The sequence below is a fragment of the Serinus canaria genome, chromosome 1 (genome assembly GCF_022539315.1).
Source record: "Serinus canaria isolate serCan28SL12 chromosome 1, serCan2020, whole genome shotgun sequence".
Classification (NCBI taxonomy): domain Eukaryota; kingdom Metazoa; phylum Chordata; class Aves; order Passeriformes; family Fringillidae; genus Serinus; species Serinus canaria.
The window spans coordinates 85,012,975-85,035,531 of NC_066313.1; the positions used below are offsets into that span (position 1 = coordinate 85,012,975).

General features: G+C 41.2%; 1 protein-coding gene across 9 annotated transcripts in view; it reads left to right on the top strand.

The window, feature by feature from the left end:
• The window catches only part of MAP4K4 (mitogen-activated protein kinase kinase kinase kinase 4), a 162,572-nt gene that overhangs the window by 104,896 nt on the left and 35,119 nt on the right, over nt 1-22,557 (top strand). For all 9 annotated transcript variants that reach the window (XM_050980991.1, XM_050980998.1, XM_050981012.1 and 6 more), the window contains exons 4-13: nt 1,045-1,170; nt 1,942-2,052; nt 4,848-4,938; nt 6,475-6,605; nt 8,867-8,921; nt 11,229-11,307; nt 13,424-13,599; nt 14,269-14,341; nt 14,796-15,006; nt 22,364-22,525. In XM_050980991.1, coding sequence (XP_050836948.1) covers nt 1,045-1,170; nt 1,942-2,052; nt 4,848-4,938; nt 6,475-6,605; nt 8,867-8,921; nt 11,229-11,307; nt 13,424-13,599; nt 14,269-14,341; nt 14,796-15,006; nt 22,364-22,525 — 1,215 coding nt within the window. The remainder of the gene's footprint in view (nt 1-1,044; nt 1,171-1,941; nt 2,053-4,847; nt 4,939-6,474; nt 6,606-8,866; nt 8,922-11,228; nt 11,308-13,423; nt 13,600-14,268; nt 14,342-14,795; nt 15,007-22,363; nt 22,526-22,557) is intronic.

Sequence of the window (22,557 nt, forward strand, 5' to 3'; positions counted from 1 at the left end):
AGTTTTGGCTTCTTCCTGGAATCAATTTAAGGTAGATGTTTTTCTGCTTGGATATAAAATTGTGGAGCAAAAAGGAATCTGCCTTTTAATTTGTTGCCTTGATAGGTGCTTGAAGAAGACTCCTGCTGTCTAGGTGTGGGAAGGGAGAGTTGGGGGTGGGTTGGTGTCCGCTCCTTCTTTTGTATCTGCTGGCTGCCTGCTCACACACCACCTCAAAGCATGTGGATCCTTCCATTCAACATGTCCTACTGTCACTTCAAAAGCAGGTTGTGGGTCTTTTAAGGAGTGGTTTCATTATGTTACCCATTTCAGCTCTTTGGAGGGATGACCTCCCTTCACCTGAGCTGCTCTTTTCTTGGACCTTGCTGAAGCCGGGGGGGAGCCAGGGGAAATCCTTCCTATGCCTTTGTGTCTCAGCATCCTGTTTACTGCCTGGGCTCCTGGCCCATTCTTCCTGATGCACTTGCTCTTCCTCCACAGAGGCAGATGGAGGAGGAAAAGGAAGCTTGTGCACGAGGCAAATGCCTTTTTCTTGCAAGAAGGGGAATTCCTGATCTCCACCTCTGTTTTCCTGTACCAGTCCAATGCTGGCACCAAGATGGGAACCTGCTTTGGTAGCTGGTTTCACAAAGCCACTGTCTGACATTTAAATAGAACTGGTTGAAATTTCCAAAATTAAAGGAGAAAAATGAGCATGATGGAAATAATACTCCTGTCATAAATTCCCAGCCTGCTAGCTATGGATTTGCTTAAGGTGCTACAAGCATTGGGTTTTTGAAACAGATTATGTCATGTTCCATCCCTGGGTCAAATCCATTGCATCTTTTATTTGTTTCTTTGCTGAAAACTTGGGAAAGACTTGTTTTAGACCTTAGTCTCAATAGACAGGATTTTGATGGCATGAACATCAGAGGAGTTTACTGAACATGATGCTGGTGTAAATTGAAGTTCAGAAAAAATCTACTTGTGTGAAAGTGAGGAATAAATCAATAATGTATGTGGTATATTAAACATATGTTTTGTTTTTCTTTTTTTTTTTCAAAGGATGAAGAAGAAGAAATCAAACTGGAGATTAATATGCTAAAGAAATATTCTCATCATAGAAATATTGCAACTTATTATGGTGCTTTCATTAAGAAAAGTCCTCCAGGACATGATGACCAACTGTGGGTAAGCAGATGTTTTTCAAACATGTTCCTAAGTCTTTCCCTATTGGATATAGATTGATGATGAGAGAAATGCTGCTTTATGGAAAGACAAACTAAAGGAGTTTGGTGCGTGTCTGAACTGCTAGATAAGTGAATCACAGAGGATAATCACACATCCTTAAGGGGATGTCTGAACCAAGATTTGCTATAAGCAGTGGATTTGTTCTTTAAGTAGCCTTTTTTCCCCTGTTTTCCAGATGGATAGTAACATGTTTCATAGGAACAAGACAGCTGAGCAGTAAGAATTTGTGGCTGTAAAAAGAAAGCTGCATTTGAGATTGTACCTGTTGTGTTTTTCATCCCACCTCATCTACACCCTCTAGAGGACTGAAGTTTGGGGTTGAAATGGCAGGCTGTGCATTCTTCCATAAATACATGGAAGTTAAAGGATAAGAAGTGTTGCAGTGATGTGATAAGTTTGATTCCTTCAGCATTGGATGTGCTCTTACTGCTAATGCATTTTGCATAGCTGAGCAAATCCAGATTCCCAGCATTAAATTACAGTGATTAAATCAGTCCTTGAAGATGTGGTAACTAATGTGAGACATATTCCATATATGTCTGACACACATTGAAGACATTTGGTTGAATCCATTTTCCCGGCAGAGATGTAAAATACATTCTCTGCTTCACAAGAGCTTCCCAAATTAATGCTGTAACCTGATTATTTTGCTTTGCTTTACAGCTGAGATCTGTGTTTAATGTTGGTTGTACACTGATATTTGTTTTGCAGCTTGTTATGGAGTTTTGTGGAGCTGGCTCTATCACAGACCTTGTGAAGAACACAAAAGGGAATACCCTGAAAGAAGACTGGATAGCATATATCTCCAGAGAGATTCTGCGGGTAAGGAAAACAGCCTGCCCCACACAGAAACAGTCTGACAGAGATGCAGCCTTGCTTGAGGTTCTGCAAGAAGCTGTTTCTGATCAATCCCATTAGCCATGTCATCACTTGGAGAGTGCGTAGGAGCAGATAGATGTCTGCTCCACATCATTTAACTTGGTGTGAGTTGTACTGTATTGTAGCAGAAGCCTTGCAGAAAATTGCAATTTTTAGTCATGAGAAGCCAATAGAGGAGCCAGTGACCTTGCCTACTGCAGAAGCTGTGAAACTGTGTCCCTGAGACCTGGGGCTGAAACAGTGTTGTAGCATGGTAGGGTACAGAATGGGCTTTCTAAATGTGCTTGCAGCTGCCTTTTTCTTTCCTAATCAAGTCCATGGAGGGAGAGCTATTGGCTCAGGCCAGCAGTCAGGACTTCTGTGCTGTGATGTGCTCTCATCTTGTGTTGTCCCTGCAGTCTGTCTAGAGGAGGCAGCTCTGTCACGTGTGGCTGTGCCCTGTGCCGTGCTTGCAGGCGGTGCTACAGAAGTTTTTCAGGAAGAGGTCTGCAGCTTACCAGTTGTTCTAAAATTGCAACTTAAGCTAATTACTCTTAATATTTAATTTCCAGTTGGTACAGTTTAAGTGCTTTTTGAATTGGCATTTGTTTTGCTTCACTAAGTAAATCTGGGAAGGTTTTCCTCGTGCTTCTTTGTAAAACAAATTGCCTCCTACCCATACCACTACACAGTGTTTGTTCAATTGCTTAATCATAAATGAAGTTCTGAAGGGCTTTATGTTAAAGGAAATGAGCACTGGCTCTTGCATAAATCAATGCTGCTGTTGTCTGCGTTACACATTTGCTCTGCCTTGGCAAGTTTTAAGATGAGGACGGAGGGAGACACATAGTTCTGGTCTCTTGCTCTAATTTCAAATGCTAGAAGACAGTCCAGCTGCTGGTGTTTAACTGGCACATTTTAAGTTGTTTACAAAGGAGAAGTTGTATTTCAAAACAAATGGTTAGCATGCTTTAATATGAGGAAAGCTGATTTTTTTAGGAGTATCTTACCTTGATTTGAGAGACATGTAGGCTCAGAGGTATTCTATGCTATTATGTTGCATTCATCCTAGGTCCTCCTTAGATAAAGCAGTCAAACACTTGCTGAGAAGAGGAAAAAATATTTACCTCAGAAAAGAGGAAAACTTATTTTCTCATTCCAATGAGAGATTTGCAAAAGGAGTGTTAATTACTGACCATCAGAAGCTGGAATATCTGGAAAAAAAGAATGCTAAACTCCCATTGCAATGAGATTTTTAAAACCGTTATTCAACACAGAGTTTGTCAGAGGTGGAGGAGAGAGGTGGTGTAACACAAACTTAAAAGGAGCCAAAGTGCCAAAGATTGGTGTAGGTGGAGGCAGAGGTGAAGGTCAACCCAGTGAATCCTTGTGTGGTTGGAAAGGTCAGGGGACTGCAGGAAAGTGGAGATGTGCCCCTTTGTGCTCCCAGGCCTTTGCAACTCCAAATGTGTTTTTTCAGTAGGGTTAAATGGTACTCTGGAGAGAACAGATGAGTATGTCTCTGGCTGAGTTGGAGTAGCAGAAGGCTTTAAAAAATATCCTGTGTGAAGCTGTGGAAAAGCCTTAGTTCTTGTGAAAAAGAAGACCACACTTAGCATTAGCAGTCAGTGAAGGGTCTCAGGGACATCAGCCGTTCTACTTGATTTGCTCGTGACCTGTGGAAGGGAAGCTGTAGATAGTGTTTTTTGTCACACTCATTAACTGTTTTAAAAAAAAGGAAAACAGTCCAATGGTTATGTAGGAAAACTGGTAAATGATCAGTTAATGAAGAACATGTGTTAAGAAATACTTCTGTACGGCAACCACTACTCTCTTAACCTCTTGCAGCTGTAAAGGTTCTATTCCTTTATTTTTCACAAAACATTAAAAGACTGTGAGGGCAACACGAACAGGCAAGATGATCCCACTGGAGACTACAATTTTCCGAGCAGAAAACTGAGGAGAACCCAAAATACAGGCAGTTGCTAAGAGGGTTGCCTGTTGTTCTCCCAGTTACATTAGAGAGTAAAATGCAACATATGTCTTTCTCAGCCCTCCTTCCACATGGCTAATGCTTTGGGGCATGTATCCAGGTGCTGTCTCAACAAAAAGCACCGTATGCCAGGAGGTTTTGTTTCCTTTGGAAAGTATAACGCTTATGCTGGTTTTTTTTACCCTGTTCATTTTTTTTCCCGAGGTACAATTATCTGGCTTCATGTTTATGGAGGCTAGAGAAGAGAACTGCACTTTTGCAGTAGAAGATGTCTTTGTCATCTGTCCTCCCTTGCCCTCAAACATGACTGCCAGTCCATCACCCCCCACCTCCTTCTCTGGGTGCATATATACGTGTGGATGCTGCCTCCTTTCTCCTTCCACTTCCTTCCCAGCTGAATTCTGTGTGACCCTGTGCACGTCAGAAGTCAGTGGCATACACTGACAATGATGTCATTTAGAATGTAATTACTTGGAGGATTTGTGGGAGCTGAACTTCCTTCACAGGACAGCTGGGAGGGTTCTGCACAGTGCAGATGTTGGGCTGTATTTAGGTACTGTGTGAGCCTGATCTTAGCCTGTGTCTCTGCTCCATCACCAAAAGCTGTGTGGGTGGTGTGCTGCAGGTCCCACTGCAAGAGGGTCCAGTTGCAAGAGGTCAAGGCACAGTGCTGTGACCTTTGGGGCTGCTGGTTATGGGCAGTCTGTTGCTCAGCCAAGAGCCTAACTCTGAACATTCTCTCCTTCCTCTCTCCTCTTTATTGCAGGGGTTGGCACATCTTCATGCCCATCATGTGATTCACAGGGATATCAAAGGGCAAAATGTGTTATTAACAGAGAATGCAGAAGTGAAACTTGGTAAGTAGGCACACATGTCCACTTCCTCATTTGTTCAGCCTTTGGTTTTATGATGTTCCCAAATTAGTTCATCCTTTAAGAGCCCTGCAACACATTTTATAGCATGAGTACTCTGTCAGTGGTTCCATGTGGATTGACAGCCTGTATGTATTTCCTCCTGCTTGGATAGGATAGAGCACAGGTTTTTGTTGAATTTGTTTAAAAGATGTTGGTTTTCATGCCAGAATCAGTGCAGGGATCCTTTTGTTTCCCCTGCTGAGCTGTGTGTAACTTGAGTCTGTTCTGATTCACTTTATTCTGGACTCGGGAAGTGACAGGAGTCTCCCTTGTATTTAGCTTTAATTAAAATAGCACTTGCTGTTCAGGTTCTGGACACAAAAATATGATCTGGAGAGCACTCTCAAGGGAGCTGTGGCATTGAATTCAAAACAGTTCCAGCTCTGGCATGCCTGCTGAAAATCGTGCTCATCCCTGGCCTCTTCTCTCCTGCCAAGTGGACATACTCTTTTTTTATTTCCTCTCTAATTTGTCTCTTTCAGTTAGTGCACATGTCAGCCTTCTGTGTTTGTATCACGCTACACTCGCCACCTTTTTTTCGTTAAATATAGAGCCGTGCTGAAGCCCTCCCACCCAGCCCACATCCCTTCTGGTTTGCATTACACCTTCCTGCAGCATGAGCCTTGGGAAGTTGTCCCAGCTGCTGGAGGAGGAAGCGCTTGGGAGAGCTTTCCTTCATTTGGTCCAAAATGGAGCACAGTAGCATCCAAACCATTGGCTCCACTGAGCTTGTCTACACCAGTTCCTCAGTGTCACTCAGATGGTGGGGGCAGTGAGGCTGACAGCCCTCTTAGGGCAGATGCAGTTACTGGTATACAAAGACATATAGCACTGTGGTCATGAGCAGGGCAAAATGAAAGGCAGAAAACACCTTTGTAATGCAATTGCTTTGTAATGAAATGGGCATCTCTTTCCCAGCCTGTGTGCCTGTGTGCCCAAAGTTAGCACTTCCTGAATAATTCTCATCTTTTGCTCTCATTGATGTTTCTGCTCTGTGCATTAAAGCAGAGAGCAGCTTGCTGAACAACAGGTTATTTTTGTGTCTAATTTTAGAGCAGAAAAAGCGGTGAGGTGAAAGGGATGCGTTTATGCATGGCATTTTTCCATAGCATGAGAGGTACCTTTGGGAAGTGGCTGGTTTTTGTGTAGGCAAAGGTGCTTGGCTTCACCATCTAAATAGCCCTTTCTCAGCCTCCCAGGCAGTACTTCTGCAGCTGAGCTCTCCCTCCTGTCCAGGCACACCAGTGAGGGGTACAGGAGAGGTGATTTTGTGCTGCTGTGTCCCTTGACACTTGTGCCCAAGCACATTGTGTGTGAACCATGTGGACTCACTTGCCTCAGGATTAATCATCTTATTTCTCTTCAGCATGGTCCTCCCACGTGGGCCATCTACAGGGCTTTATTTTCAAATCACTTTGCAAAAGTAATCATTGCGTGGTTTCCCCCCCTTACTTCATTTTACTCTTTTCCCACCCACAGTGGATTTTGGTGTGAGCGCTCAGCTGGACAGGACAGTTGGCAGGAGAAACACTTTCATTGGGACTCCGTACTGGATGGCTCCAGAAGTTATTGCCTGTGATGAGAATCCAGATGCTACGTATGATTACAGAGTAAGAGTCCTCTTCAAAGAAAAAACCCAAAACATACACTTGCAATATAAATGTCCATGGACTATGGCAGTTTTTGAGACTTCTTATGCTTTGTAGGAGTAATAACTGTTTTGTGTAGTTGTATTCTTATTACCAAAGTGCAAGGTAAGGATACTGTCAAATTGTGACCTTTCTGCTGCTTGCATTATTGTAGTTTTGAGTTGTCAGTACAAGACTTCAGGGTGCTGTAGGTGCTTAGAGAAGGCAAAAGGGAGTTTACCTGGAAATGCTTGTGTTCTCCATTTGCATAATGGTCGTACTTTAAATTGTTAAACTATGTCCCAGTTATTGTGGTAACCCAGAACAATACATTTTAGATGTTGCTTTAAATAGAACCACCGTCTGGAGAGCCACTGAAGTACAGAAGGAACTCTTAAAACTACTTCTGATTTCAGGATACATATACATGATTTTTTGGATAGAAATTCATCCATCACAACATTTCTTAACAAAGATCATTCTTTACGTAACTTGCTGCAAACCAAGGATTTAATTACTGCAAAACCATAATTGGCTTGATGGTATTTGCACTGCCCTTAAGAATATTATGTGTATGTATTTAAAGATAAATATATCTAGTGAAAGCATACTGTAATCTTGAAAATTCCTCTTAGCTGACTTTAATGAGAGCACCAGGAAAGAAACCTTTCTTGGTTTTTAAGAAACCTTTCCTTGGACTAATGTATTGTTCCATCTTTAACCAAGGGCAACAAGGATATCAAAAAGCCAGAGATTAAGGCCTTACAGTGAATTTATAGATCTGAATATCAATTATATCACTTTGCTGAGACTGATAGTGTTTGCTATCAGTATATTTGTGTGTGTCTAAATCTTTGTAAAACACCCAGATCATTTGACATTTTGACCAAGATTGATCAGATTGATCCTATTTCTCTTGATTCAATTCCTTTTTACATTCAGCATCTCATTGTACCTAAGCTAATGTTTTATATCTTTCCAGATAGAGTTGTTATTATTAGTAAGGAAGGTTTGCTATTAAATGATTTAATTAAGCAGGAAAACCCCCTGCAATATTTGTTAATGCAGTAGTGATGTGAAAAAGAAGTCCTGTTTCCTCTGAAAACATCTGGTTGTTGTTCCTGGTGGAGCCTGTAGGATGGTTGTTCACAAAAAATTATTGTTTGAAAGGTTCTCTTAAGATCATGGGGATGTGCACTTTAGCTTAGATGGCTGCATTTGACTTAGAGAAGAGTGCCTTGCTGGGTCTGAAAATATGATCTTTAGAAATGCTTCTTTGCTTGTAGTGCATGAAGAGCTTATTTGCTCATTAAAGTAATTTTAAAAAAATCACAGTTATGACCAGAAATGAAGACTGCTTTGCTCAAGAGCAGCTCTCTTTCACGGCAGTCTCCTCCAATATTTTGCCCATTAAGCTGTGTCACTCTGTGAAGTTGGTTCCTTGCCAGGACTCCTCTGTCTCTTCCCTGTGTTTGATCTTCCTGGCTCTTGTTTTGTCTCTCCTGAGTCAGAGGTGCTGGCCAGAGGTGGTATCTTGAAAGGCTGCCACTGAAGGGCTCTTTTTCTGTAGTGTTTTAAGCAGAGCTGAGGTGTTAGGGGAGGAATGTTGGCTTTGGCTGTAAGTAATGCCTGTGGTAAAGACAGAGGTGTAAATTTTGGGAGTCTGTGGTAAAGACAGAGGTGTAAGTTTTGGGAACCTCTGCCTTTTCAGTGGTGTTAGTGACTAATTCACCTCTCCTTTCAGTGGGCCTGTATTTTCCTTCTGTTCTTGCCTGTTTGTTTACGTACCTGAAGAACACTTTCTTGCAGTTTTCCGCAAGTCTGGCCACTTTAAATTTGAGCTGCTCTTTTGCTTTTATAACTGCATCTCTGCACGCCCTGGGATTGCCCTTGTTCAGTTCTTTGTGGACAAGGGAATATTGAAAATTCTGTTGTTTCATAGGCTTGGATTTCTGGCAAATGTATTTCCCATTGTCATAATGTGAATGTATTTTTATGTGCTGTTGGAAAGGGTTGTTTGCTCCCTCGGCAAGAACACGTGTGTGTGTTTCTGCATATACATACATATTATGTGAAAAGTAGGATTTCATGATACAGTTATAAGATGAAAGAGGCTTATATTATTTAAATAGCCGTGGTATTTGGTTTCAGCCTCACCTACAGGGCCTCTCTAAATAGTGCTCTCTTAGTGTGTGAATGGGTGAATCCACCTACTAACATATGGTGTGTCTGTTTTTCTGCAGAGTGACCTCTGGTCATGCGGCATTACGGCCATAGAGATGGCAGAAGGAGCTCCCCGTAAGTGATCCCTGTGCTTCTCCAGTGGGCTCGTTTTAAGGCTGAAACGTATACTTGGGTGATGCTGGTTGTAATCTAAGCCTAGTTTTGAGGTTTCTGAAAATATCCCCATGTTATTTCTGTTCTCTTTGGTTTTGCCTGCTCTATAAATATGAAATCCCATAAATAGCAATGCTTTTGATAAAGATAGGGTTGTGTTTAAACACTACAGTGCAGACTGCAGTAATTTAATTTCTATAGCAGGAATATTTGGAAGCTAATCGAGTGTCTGACTTCCTTCCTATTGGTAGTATATTGTGTTTTGGAGTTGTGTCCCACTTTGTCTGTGGACTGGCCTGGAATACTTAAAGCTCAGCTGGGGAGAGGGTCAGTGGGGCCTTGAGGAAACAGATCTTAATGAAAAAAGCATTTGTAGCAGCTATTTCTGTCTGGATAATGCAACATTGCTTCTCCTTTTGTTTCCACTCATCAGTGGGTGGTGTTAATCTTCCTTAGCACTGACATGGCTTAAACTGTAAATCCTTCTTCAGGACAAAGCACTGAACTTAGGTATTCTCAAGCAGGGATCATTATCAGTTAGTTTGGATTTGAGAGGAAAACCTGGAAACCAAAAATGCCCAATTTTTTAATAGGCTTTTTTTCCTTTCACATAGTTCTTTCAGAATATAAAGGCAAACAGCAGATGTGTGAGGAGGACAGAAAACTTTGAAAAGAAAAAAAGTTAGGCATGGTGTTTTGACTTTTAATGATATTTTTTATGAAAGTCCTTATTGATCTTGCAAAAATACTTACTCTCACACTCAGCTGGAGCTCTGTATTTAAAAAATAAGAGCCTAAGGTACCTAAAAGCAAGTTAATTTTTTTTGCTCATAAAAATCCACCACCACAACACAGCCCAGCTTGAAATGTCTTGAAAATAATCTTCTTGAAATAAAGTATTGATATTTCCCAGGTAAAAATTTGTCATTTCTCTATAGCTGCTGCCTAATTTTCTTGTTGTTCTTACTGACTTTAATGCAAGACTTAAAAGTCAAATCACGATGGTCATGTGTTAATTCATGTTTTAGGAGGCCTGATAGTTTGGGGTTATTTTCTTTTTCCTTCCTAATTGCATGTTTGCATGAATGTCCAAGTGAGAGCTGCTCCCAGGACTCTTCAGCCAGCACCTTTTTGCCATGCTTTATTGCTCAGTGCATTGGGTTGCCTGTATGGCTTTGTAAGCCTAATGGACAATGATATTTTTTTCATTTCTAAACTTAACGGAGCTTGGCCCTTCTTTGTGTAAAAGCACAAGAGTAGCATTTAAGAAGTTAGCAAAGATCCTCTGTAGGTGCTGAACAGCTCTTGTCCTCTGGTACATGGACTCTACCTCCTCCTCCAGTGGCAGTTGAAGAGTCCATCTCTATGGACTCTTTGGTGGTCTGCAGGGATCCATAGGCATCCAAGGGGCTTCTTTGCCAAAACTGATGCTCCTTATTTTTGATCCAATATTCTCTTCCCATCAGTCTGTTTCTCCTAAATTTCTGTTGTGTGGTAAAAGTCACCTTATCCTGCAGTGATCACTCAGGCTGAGACTGAGGGTGTAAGAGATCAAACATAAGAAGATGGTTAGAATGTTGCTCCTAGAGACCTTTCTTGGGCTGCCTCTCTCCCTGCTCCCTTGTTTCCCTGTGTTGGCTCTGCCATACTGCTTTGCTGTGGAACAGGAGGAAAAGCTGTCCAGCATTGATCCTGGATGTCCACTAAATGTCCACTGAAATAAACAAGACTTCTTTGGACAAAAGTTATGGGTTTGCATTTCAATTCTGCAGGCAATCCTTTGAGTGATACAGACCCTCCCATGCTTCACAGCTGTCATGCCTTGAAGTACAAAAATGTCCAGGTCTGGAGAGTAAAAATGAGGCACCCTCAATAATGGGAGAGAAGGGCAGGTAGAGGGAAGATTGTATGAACAGTAACTCTCATTGTTCCCTTCCACCATCATCATCTCCCAGTATTTTATTAACCGGAAAGTTAGTCAGATGACTTGGGGCTGGAGGAGGGCCATGCTCAGATGTTCCCTTCTTGGTCAGTTCTGGAGGTTGATCCTTGCTTTGACCTCTTTCTCTTTTTGGGCTGCCATTGGCACATTGAGCTGTGGAATTGTCATTTTGGGATAATTCCATTTAGCTGTGTTGCTGTCTGCACCTGCGGCATGGATGTTTGGGATGGTGGGAGTGGTTGTGGAAGCTGAAGTCATGGCACTGACAGAGAACAGCTAAACCAGTGTCTCTATGTCTCTGTTTGGTTTTGTTTTCTTCTCTTCAGCACTTTGTGACATGCACCCCATGAGGGCACTCTTTCTGATACCCAGGAACCCTCCCCCACGGTTAAAATCCAAGAAATGGTATGTACTAATTATATCTTGCTTTATGTAGCGTGAAGTTTTCTCATATCTCATACAGTTTTGTTACCCCTTCCACAGAACTGTAAAGCAATTTAAGCTAGCAAAATGTCTTGTTATCTTTTGTGCCTCTGGATCTAAGGATGAAATTAAATGCATGCATTGTTTAGTTCTCTTTGTCCCAGAGAAATTCCATCTCAAATTGTGCGAAAATAAATACCAAAGTTTTTGGTTTTTCTTTTTCAGTAGAGTAGCATCTGTATTAAGGTGACAAATGGATTTATGTTTTAAAATATAAACTCCTGTAGCACTCTTAATATGCAGTGTGTTTTCTCAGATGTATCATAATACAGAAACAGAGCAGTCTATGGTGTTCTAGTTGTTAAATAGAAAGGAGCTATTAAAACTAATGAAGGCTTTTACTATAATTATTGTAAACGGTTGGAATTGAGTGCCTGCTTCTTGCCAACTGAGAAGAATCCATTAGTATCAGAGGATTTCCTCCCAGTTACTGGTTACAACTGGCACGTATGAAACAAAAATATTCCGTAGGAAGAGTTTTCTTATCGATGGAATGTGATCATGGGATGCTGTGATCCTGTCAAAATAATGAAGGGTATTCTGTGTATTCAATATCAATATAGTATAAACATGGCTTGCTTGCTGGGCTTGGTCTTTACCTGGATTGACTTATTTATGCACTTGTATACTGTCAAGGCATTGCTCTCTCTTACTTGCTTTCTGCATATATTAAGGGAATAGAGATGCATATGTGCCATTTGCATTAGCCATTCATTGACCTTTTAATGTGAAATAATAACATTCAAGGTGTGAAGAATAAAAATTCTGAACATCCAAGTTATGTTGGATTCAGCCTTTTTTTATTACAGTAGGGAAGTGAACTGATGGATTGAAATAATTCGTTTTCCTCTTCAGCATGTAGTGAAGATGTCTGCTCTCTGAGCACTGGAGCAGGTTGAGGGCATGTACCAGTTAAAAAGCAGCTCTGGTCCAAGGCAGTGTTGCTGTCACTCGGCTGTTTTGATAGAGTGCTCAGTTGCAGGTTTATGAGAAGATAGGCCAAGTGATGACAAAGTTGTAGCATTGTCATAGAATGGCTTGGGTTGGGACCTTAAAGATCATCTAGTTCCAAACCCTGCCATGGACAGGGATGCCATTCACTAGTTCAGGTAGCTGAGAAACCCATCCAACCTGGCATTGCAGGCTTCCAGGGATGGGTTATCCACAACTTCTCTGGGCAACCTGTTCAGTGCGTCATTGCAGTTTTTGAGTATTTCCACTATTGGACTTTGACTGGTGGCTTGTTTAGTGACTTATTTCTGGAGAGACCCCTTTCAAGAGTTCAAATGAAGTGCAAATTTTGGAAAGGTGGTGCTGCAGCTTAGCTAACTCTCATACCCTGTCAGTTTATGTTGTGTGCAGGGGGATTTAGTTTAGTTCATGCCCTTAAATTATGTCAGAGACTCAAAGTACTTGTGTTGAACAGACAAACACTGACCAGCACACACCTCTAGTTCTGTAAATTTTTTTGTGTGTGAGTCTTAAAGTAAAAACTAAAATAATCTTAAATTCTGTCAGATCTAACTCTGTGAGCCCAGGTGTATGCAAAAGCAGTGTGGTGCTGCTTATGTCAGGAGAATGGCAGACACAGTTCTCCTGACTTTGGATATGGCGGTCTGTACCATGGGTAGGTGGAGGTACACCAGAGCTGTCCTGCCTCCTCCAAGCAGGCTGGATTCTCTCCAGCTCTGATCCAGAAGCAGCTAGGCTGGGTTTACATGATTTGCCTCACTCATAGATCCTGACTTTCAGAGCAGTTATCCCTCTGAAAGAGGGCTCATTACAGTGAGGCTGTGCCTGAGTGCTCCAAGAGTGTTCATGTCACCCTGTGTCCCTCCAGCCCTGTGTCACTCCAGCCCAGTGCTCAGCTGGAACACACTCAGATCTGTTTAGGAGACACACTTGCAGGCAGCACTTCTACTGTTCTCTAGGACATGATGCTCTTGGAGGAAATGAATTTGAGGAAGGACAGGAAAAATCTTTCAGCTGAGTTTAACATCTCATCTTTTGGGGTTTTTTTTCCTTCCTGCTTTCTCAGGTCGAAAAAGTTTTTCAGCTTTATAGAAGGTTGTCTAGTGAAGAATTACATGCAGCGACCTTCTACAGAACAGCTGTTGAAACATCCCTTTATACGTGACCAGCCAAATGAAAGGCAAGTCCGAATCCAGCTTAAGGACCATATAGACAGGACCAGGAAGAAGAGAGGAGAGAAAGGTATGCAGCTTCTAAAAATCAAGTCTTTGCCACTTGTCAAAAATGCATATTTCTGTCCTGCTTTGCATTCTAAATACCCACCCCAAGAGAAGCTCCTATAGCCCAAATCCTTTAAAAGTTCTTTTTCAATTCATAGTTTGACTATCTGAAGGCTCTGTTGTGTACTGTCCTTTACAGAGAAAGTATAAATTTCAAGTGCTGTATTTTCTGATAGATAATTTTGCTCACTTGCTGGCCACTGGCTCTTCAATACAAGCATTAACCAGTATTTAGGAGGATATTGGCATATATGCCTTTCCCTTCTTTAGTTTGTGGTAGATTCATTTCCTGGAATGATGCCATGAATCAGACACACAGGAAATAACCCATCACAAGAGCTGTGATGCAAATGTTTTGAGCAGCCTTTTCTCCTCATTCAGGTGGTGCTGAAGTTCTCCAGGTGTCTTGTCTTACATGTAAAAACTGGTGTTGTTCAGGGAGTTTGCTGGAAGTCTTCTCCAAAGCACTGTGCCACTGGGAAGATGAGCTTATATATATAGAATGAGTTCTAGGGGCTGTGATGGATCTTCTCACTGAAGGGGACTGGAGCTGGTTTACTGAGGTGCTACTGCAACTCCCCACTGCCCTAAAATTAAAATACTATCCAAGCCTTTGTTTCTTTCCTGTTAGATGAGACGGAGTATGAATATAGTGGAAGTGAGGAAGAAGAGGAGGAAGTGCCTGAACAAGAAGGAGAGCCAAGGTAATAATTGCCTTTGGGATGGCTTTGGGCAGTCCATGTCGAGTAAGTCTAAAGGTCTGTGATTATAAATCAGCATGCTAAATTTCTGTCTCTTATTAAGTGAATGCACAAACCACTCAAAGAGTTTGAATACCTATGCTGTGACTGTTAAAAGTTTGAAAGCTCCCCTTCCTCTGACTTAGAGCAAACAAGCTCTGGGTGGAGATCTATGGCAAATATATTTGATCAGGGTCTCCACAGTGTTAGCATTTGTCCTTACTTTGCTTGGCCTCATTTCACGCCTTCCACTGAGAGCGTGTATTTGACGTACATCCAGTGTCTTTGCTCCAAAAGAAACGAGATTAAACTTTTACCATCATGATATATTTTATTAATGTTCCCCTGCTTTGGCAAAGGTATTTAATGGCCCATCAGGCTTTATCATACAGAAGGCTTTAACTTCCTCTTGTTGCAGTTCCATTGTCAATGTGCCTGGAGAATCAACCCTCCGACGTGATTTCCTGAGACTGCAGCAGGAAAACAAGGAAAGGTCCGAGGCCCTTCGGAGGCAGCAGCTGCTGCAGGAGCAGCAGCTCCGTGAGCAGGAGGAGTACAAGAGGCAGCTGCTGGCAGAGAGGCAGAAACGCATCGAGCAGCAGAAGGAGCAGAGGAGGCGGCTAGAAGAGGTAGAAACAGGAGACTGGAGTTTGGGGGGGAAGAAGCCCCTCTCCCCCTCTTGTTCCCCATTCCTGCTGCCATTTGAAAAGAATTCCTTGTAGCCCCCAGGATATCTCAGGAAAGAAAACATCATGTCAAAATCCACCTGTAAATGCAGAGCAAAGCACTTAAATCCATGCTTGGGTACTTGAATATAAGACGTCTTCCAAAGCATTTGAATATCCAGCAGCTCCTATGAAGACAACAGGAGCCAGAGCTGGGTTGTTTGAAGGTGTTTTTTGTGGAAGAGGCTCATTCTTGGTCTTTGTCTAGGCTTAAGTAGACAGAAGAGGAGACATAAATTATTCCCAGGTGGATTTTTCTCTCAAGAGTACTGTTTTGGGGGCTGTAACATTTTTCAGATTTCCCTTTAAAGCTTTTTCAAACATCTGTGTTTGGCACTCATTCATGGTAGATGGAAGCCCGTTTTTTAATGTATTATTCTCTCATGCGCAGTAGCTTAGTGACTAAAAGCCACATAGATCATAAAATAATAGAATATTTGGATTGGAAGGGGCCTTTAAAGGTAGATCTATAAATATGTTTTGTAAATCAGTGTTAAAATTATAATTCATCAGGAATTACAAATATGTAAATCATACTTTTGTGATACAGTAAGTATGCAATTTCTGTACAGTACTGGAAGATAAAAGAAAGTGAATGTATGTGGACAATATTTTTGTCATACTTTTCACCTCCTAAGATCTTGTGTGCATTTATATATATATATATGTAGTTGGAATATGCAACATAAGCTTCAGAAGTAGGAGGATTTCAAAACAACTCTTCAGGCCAGAGCTGGGTATGACACAGAGTTGAAGTGAAACCAATGCTCTGGCTCTTCAGGAAGTGCAGGGTCAAATTCCAGTTGTCCTTAAATGACCTCTTGCTTGAGTCTGTTTCAACCTTTCACTTAGCAGTGATGGAAAAACTACACCCAGTCTGGTTTTCCAAATCCTGGTAACGTTTAATGAGGATGCAACCAGGACCAAATGTTGATTTGCATCCCGTGACCTGTTTGCATAACAAGTAATACAAAGTTCCAAATACCTTTCCAGGTCACATTATGCTCCTTATCCCTCTTTTCCAAAGTGCAAACGAGTTTAGTGCTGCTATAAGGAGGGATTGGTAGCTAGGATTCAGCGACACATGAATCCATAAGGAGGGATGAGGGGAAGGCATATAAACCCCATTTCTCTTTTGTTTCTTCCCCACCCTTCAGAGAATGCCAAGATAAACCTCATAGCACTTCCAACTGTTTTTAGACTGTTTGGGGGGGAGTAAGTAATAAAAAGGGTATTAGAAAAATACGAAAATAAAAGATTGATGTTGTCAAAGGTGGGCAAAAGTTGAGCTACTGCTTAACCACTCAAATTTTTCTTAGTATGGGAGTCAATGATTTCTTTTAAAAGCCCCTTTAATCTCTAAGGTTCTGCAGGCAGTATTTTTTTGTTGAGGAAGAGGATTACAATTAAATTATCTAGGTCATTTAACTTTAGTAATCAGTGCAACTCTTAAAATCTGGATTTTCTTTTTAAAATAAAGGAGCTGCTGCTGCTAGTAGTGGAAACAAAGCAATGCACCATTTTCTCTGTGTGGGCTGAACTTTTTGGGCATGTTGCAGTTATAACAGAATGAGCAAGTAGAAAGAAAAGGCAGTTACCTGAAAGTTATGTTTAATAAATCCTGCTTTTAAAAATCCAAAATAAAACTGACAGCTTCCACAACCGCAAGACAGCATGTAATGTAGATTGTATTACTGAATAAGGTTGCCTGGTAAAAAATGTAAAATTTGTAAGATCAAAGCTTTTTACCTTGTATGGGTCTGTAACCTCTGCCTGGTTCCTTGGAGGCATAAATAGGAATGAATTATAAAATAGGTAAGTTAAAAAAGTTTCCTTTTGCAGGTCATGGTGTAGGCATATTGTTCATAAAGTGCATTAAAAAAAAGACTCACATTTAGCTTTCAAAAAAATCCCACTTAGTTAATTGGATCTTGTGTTGGAAATATGTATGATCCCAAGTGGTTTTTTACAAAACAGCAGCCAAAACAAGCTCTTTCAGATGGGGGAAGGGTAGTAGACACAAATTTAGATAAACATCAGTGTTGTGACACAATTGAAGGCCAAAATATTGAAATGTTGTCACTTTGTCCTTAACTCACCCCCCCTGTTTTGATGAAGCCAGTAAACAATGAGGAGCTTGATAATGGGAGTCAAGATGAATGTCAGGCATTGAAGCTCAGGGCATTCATAAATGAGTAGATATTTTTACCAGACTTGCTGTCTTGTAATTTTTGCTTTTGTAAAGTATGTATGCATATACCTATTTTATATTCTTTGGTAGAATTTTATGCATTAGATAATCTTCCTGAACAAGCTGCATATACTTCCCCCCCTCCCCACTTCCTAAATTAAAATTGAGGGCTTGTTCTTACAATGCTGGCACAGAGCCTAGACAGTTTTGACCGAGACTGTAACAGGAACGGTGTTTAGGACATCTGCCAAAAACTCTAATTCTCAGCAGTATTAGAGAAAAGATTACTTTTTAAAAGGCATGTAGGTGACTTCTAAAAGTTGTTGTTGCAGGAACCTTTTAGTTTGTGTCCTACTGAGGAGGTGAAAATGACATGTGGTCAAACTACAGAAAATTACATGAGAATTTTGTGTCTGGGATTTTGTCCCACCTCCAACTCTCGTTTAAAATCTGTATAAAGACTTTCAACTATGTAGATGTTTAGATAGTTTAAGCAAGAAATCTGACCTGTTCCTGGCTGTTTTAATGGGATTCTGTGATTCTATTCAGCAACATGGAGACAGCTGCTGAGAATGAGGAAGGCATTTCAATTTGTACTTTGTAAAACTGAGTCTGTCTCAGGAAGCTAAGAATTGGCTGTGCTGGAATCCCATTCTCTGTGGATCTCTGCAGTTCAGGATAACTTCATTAAATGGTGTCTCTGTCCCTGGTTATGAGAACCTAAGAAGGATGTTTTTGAAGTGGTAGGTTATAGCTACACTGGCAAGTAGAACAGTCCTGTAGAAGCAGATTGTGGAGCACAATAATTAAAGTGCTGAGGACCTGAAGACTTCATGTGTTTAAAGACAGGAGGAATTCCTTTGGACTGGCTGAGGTCTAGACTCTGTGCCTGCTTGTGGTTGGAGTGCATCAGCCTTTTTAATTTCATCCAAAAGGTGTGGTTGGCACTCCAAGACATCTTCAGAATACGAAACAAAACTGGATAAGTGGAGATGTTTGGATGATTCACTTCAAAAGAGCACTCCTGATCTGAACCAAGATGCTAATGTAGGTGTACCTGCAGGCAATTTTTGCCAGGGCTTTATTTCTTTTACAGAAGGGGAGCTTATTCTTATCTACTTAATTTGAATTGCTTGCATCTTGGATTGATTCTGAGTAAGAAGTTCTACTTCTGGTTTATCTCTAGTGTGGACAAAGCAAAAATCTCTTTATTAATCTTGCCGATTCTCTTTCTAAGCTGATACGAGGCTGCCTAATTCTTTGTGAAAGAAATAATTAATATAGGTACCATCAATCTTCTTCTGAATATGAGACATAGTAATAATATTTTAGGAATTTAAAATTAAAGGATCTGTATCTATCTTGAGCATTTCACTGTAGGAAGAAGGGCCTGAATTTGTTGGTATAGACGAACTGCATGTGTAGTTGCATTGCCCCCTCCTGGTAAATTGTGCTCTACTGCGTGGACTTCCAGTTTGGAGATGTCAGATTCCATTATGAGATCATTATTATTGCACCCTAAAACCACATAAGGAGCCAGGGTATTGACACTGTATTTTCTTAGTGGGTTTTTAAAATGTTGTTTGCATAGTAAATGCCCATTTTGTGAAATGCAGTAATTTGAGGCAGTATGGGCTCTGTCAAAATTCTGTTTTGGCATGTCTGACATTTCTTTGAAGAGTTCTTGCCTTACTTTATGGCTAACAATTTGCTTCTTGGAAGTAAGCTTTTCATCTGACATGTGCAAGAAAGTTGGTAATACCATACCAACATTAGAAGATCTGGATATGCATCCACAAGTTCGGGAATCTAGATCTATACCTGCTGTTTGTTTCTTGGCCAGCAGTGTTTTATGTCAGGCCTTTTTTATAGTGCATGACCAAAAATTACAGTAACTGACAATCACACAAACTAAATTCAGAAGGCAAATTTTTATATGTAGAAAGATGACATGGATTTTAACTAATGGTTTTCCCTTTCCCATTCCTGTCCTGTGGGCAGGCCTAAGGCACACAGTGATCAGGTTTTGGTGTCCTCATGGAAGAGTTGCTAGAGCCAGTCAGGAAGGCAACCTTGTGCCAACAGATGGATGCAAGAAAATCAGTATAGGGCTGGCTCTGAAGCCAGGCTGGGTCAGCTCAACTTGCTACAAACCACCTTTGGCATTGCTTTGACAAGATGTGCACTAGGACCCAAGGGATGGTTGTCACTGTAGGTTTCCTCTCCTTGGGCGTGCTAAAAGTAAATTTTGCTTCATCAATGACCACTGGTTTGATGCTGAGGTTTCAAAGGCCACATGCAAAGGAAGTGAAACCTTTATTTTACATTTAGGGCTGGGAATAAGGGGATCATGCAGTGTGTTTGTGCAGGCTCCTGCAGTGCTGGGTACCTCCTGTCCCACTCATCTGGCAGGAGGCTGAGACAGTGTCTGATGGGAAGGTGGAAGTGATGCTGAGAATCCTGATCTTCCTGCCTACTTTGGCACATAGACAGTAGCACATTTGTGAGATTTGTCTTAAATCCATTTTTTCCCCCTATTCCTTTTCTGGGTAATAAATATCTGCTGATGTGCTGAGTTAGATATCTGGATCAAGGTATCATTTAAAATCTCACCTTTTGACAATTGATTTTGTTTATTTTGTGCTGCCATGGGAAACTGGCTCTCTTAATCAGTTTGTAGCTCATTTTTCCTCATATTGAGTTCAGTTATTTATAATTATTGCTGAATACTTCTGAATTAATTCAAGAAGCTATGAATTTGCCTGTCTTCCTTGTAGTGAGAATGATGCCATCCTAAGATCTGCAATATATCCACTTAACAATGTCAACACAATATTGTTTGAGTTGATAAATGTGCATATTATATTAACCAGTCAGCAGTGTGCTGTCTCTTGCATCCTCAAGGCAGCAGAATTATTGTACTTCACGTCTTCGTTTTCTTAAACAAAAGCCTGTCAGACTTGATTAGCCAAGAAGGACCTGAATATATTGACTTAAATGTAGAAATTGCTTGACACTGAGGCATATATTCAGAAATAAAAGTGTCTACTTAATCCTTTTACAGTGCTTAAGAAATGAAGGAGGGGAAGCAGTGAAACCTATGAAATGCACCGCGTGCCGTAGCTGCCTTGCAGCGCTTTTGCTATTTTTATATCTACATTCATTGAAGAGAGTTGGCTTAAGCACGAGTGAAAAGGCTGGCAAATGGATTTAGTTAGAAGAGATGCAAGAGCAAGGAAACTGTGTTTCTGAGAAGATACAGAAAGAAAGTGTGGGGGATAAAAGAGTTTGTCTTGTGGCACAGGCAGGTGGTAGTGAGCTCAGGATGATGCTATGGGCTGGGCAAGAGGGCATGATAGTTACAGCGTGGGTTTGTTTCAACAGTGGTCTCCAGGAAAGTCACATGTTCCCCCAAACTGCAGTTAATGAAAGAGAATTGGAAAGCAGCTGTATTATTTAAGTGCTACTAATTGGCATGGATGGTTTGGGTAGGAAGGACCTTTAAAAACCATCCTACTCTAACTTCCCAGCCATAGGCAGGGGACACCTTTAAGTGCTCAAAGCCCCATCCAGCCTAGCCTTGACCACTGCCAGGGATGGGACATCCACAATTTGTCTTGGCAGAAAAGCTCAGAAAACCCAAGAACCATCTTCCCCTCCCCCCCAGTATTTCTTCTCCACTGTCATGTCAGAATAGATTCCAGAAGATGGAAAGTCTGTTGATATTTCAGTTCCTTCATAGTAATGCAGGAAAATGTTCCAAGCAGAGAAGGCTCATCCCACAAAGTAACACGTCAAGTGTAGATTGGCCTTTGCTTTTTCAGTTGAGCACAGCTATGAAACTCATACCAGTAACTGGATTTGTGAAGCCAAAGTAAAACTTAAGTGTGAGTGCTCTTTCGTGCTGGACTATTTGAAGTGCCTTAAGGTAGGCAAGTCTGTGGCAGCTTTGCTTCAACAGAAATTTTGGATAGTATTAACCTTAACATAAATGTGATACGGAATAACCAACGTAGGTTTTCATTTTTGTTCTTGGGATTAAATTTGTGCATTCTATTTTTTGGTTTAAATTTCTTCCATATTTTTTTAGTATGTTATGGAAACCTATAAAGAAAGTAAATGTAGTGATATTCCCAGTTGATGGTTGAACAGGAGACAGCTGGGTCTTTTGACACTTAGGCAGTTGTGGGAGGCTGCCTGGGATTTCGAGGTAGGTGGAGTAACTGGATGCTTATGCTGAAGTGCAGGAAGAATCGGTCACGACTACATGGGCATTTAAAATGTCTTCTCTGAAGTCATATATGGTGCTCCATAGACATAAATGAGTCAGTTCATGCTTTCTAGAGCTGTTTTCCAGGATTTTTTTTAAACTTGAGCAGACCTAATCAGCACCCGTTTGTATTTGGGTCATGTGTGGAAGCTTATCTGTCTAAGTGTAAATCTTACTTAGCTGCTTTTCCTCTTTTACATATAGGTGCATTTGATGTTTTGGGAGGAGCTGAGGTGCTGTTGGCCAGTCTTCCTTCTCTCTTAGGCAAAGTTTTAGGCAGTGCATTAAAATGAGCTTGGTTGTTGGGCCAACACTACAGAACTCTTAGCAGACCAACTGTTTTAAGAGACATGCTACTTACAGAAAGTTCAGATAGTTGGCCTTTGAGTTAGCTGATTTAGTAGGGCTGATCAATCCCTTTTGGCAACAAGTAGATTGTTGATGTAAAGAAAGTTGTCATCTCTGAGTTCAACAGTTGTTTGAGGATTGGGGTTTGTGTTAGCCTTTCTTGAAGAGAGGAGTGAGTTTCCACACCTCGACTGTCATCAGGAATATGGTACATGACATTGTCTGTGTGCATGAAGAAACCAGAGAGTATAAGTGAGGCTGCTTCTAGGGATAGATGTGTGCTGGGTATGAGTTTAGTTTCCTGGTGGAACACTTGCATAAACTGTTTTGTCACTCAGTTGCAGAGCTTGCTAGTCCTGGTAAATCCCGCTCTTCACCATAGAAAACAACCCCACCTCTTTCTTTGATAACAACAAAACTAAAACTCTGTGGTTTCTTTTCCCTTTTTGTAGCAACAAAGAAGAGAAAGGGAAGCTCGAAGGCAACAAGAGCGTGAGCAAAGGCGGAGAGAACAGGAGGAAAAAAGACGTCTGGAAGAAATGGAGAGGAGGCGTAAGGAGGAAGAAGAGAGAAGAAGAGCAGAGGAGGAAAAGAGGAGGGTAGAAAGGGAGCAGGTGAGTCCATGATACAGATATATGTGCAATAG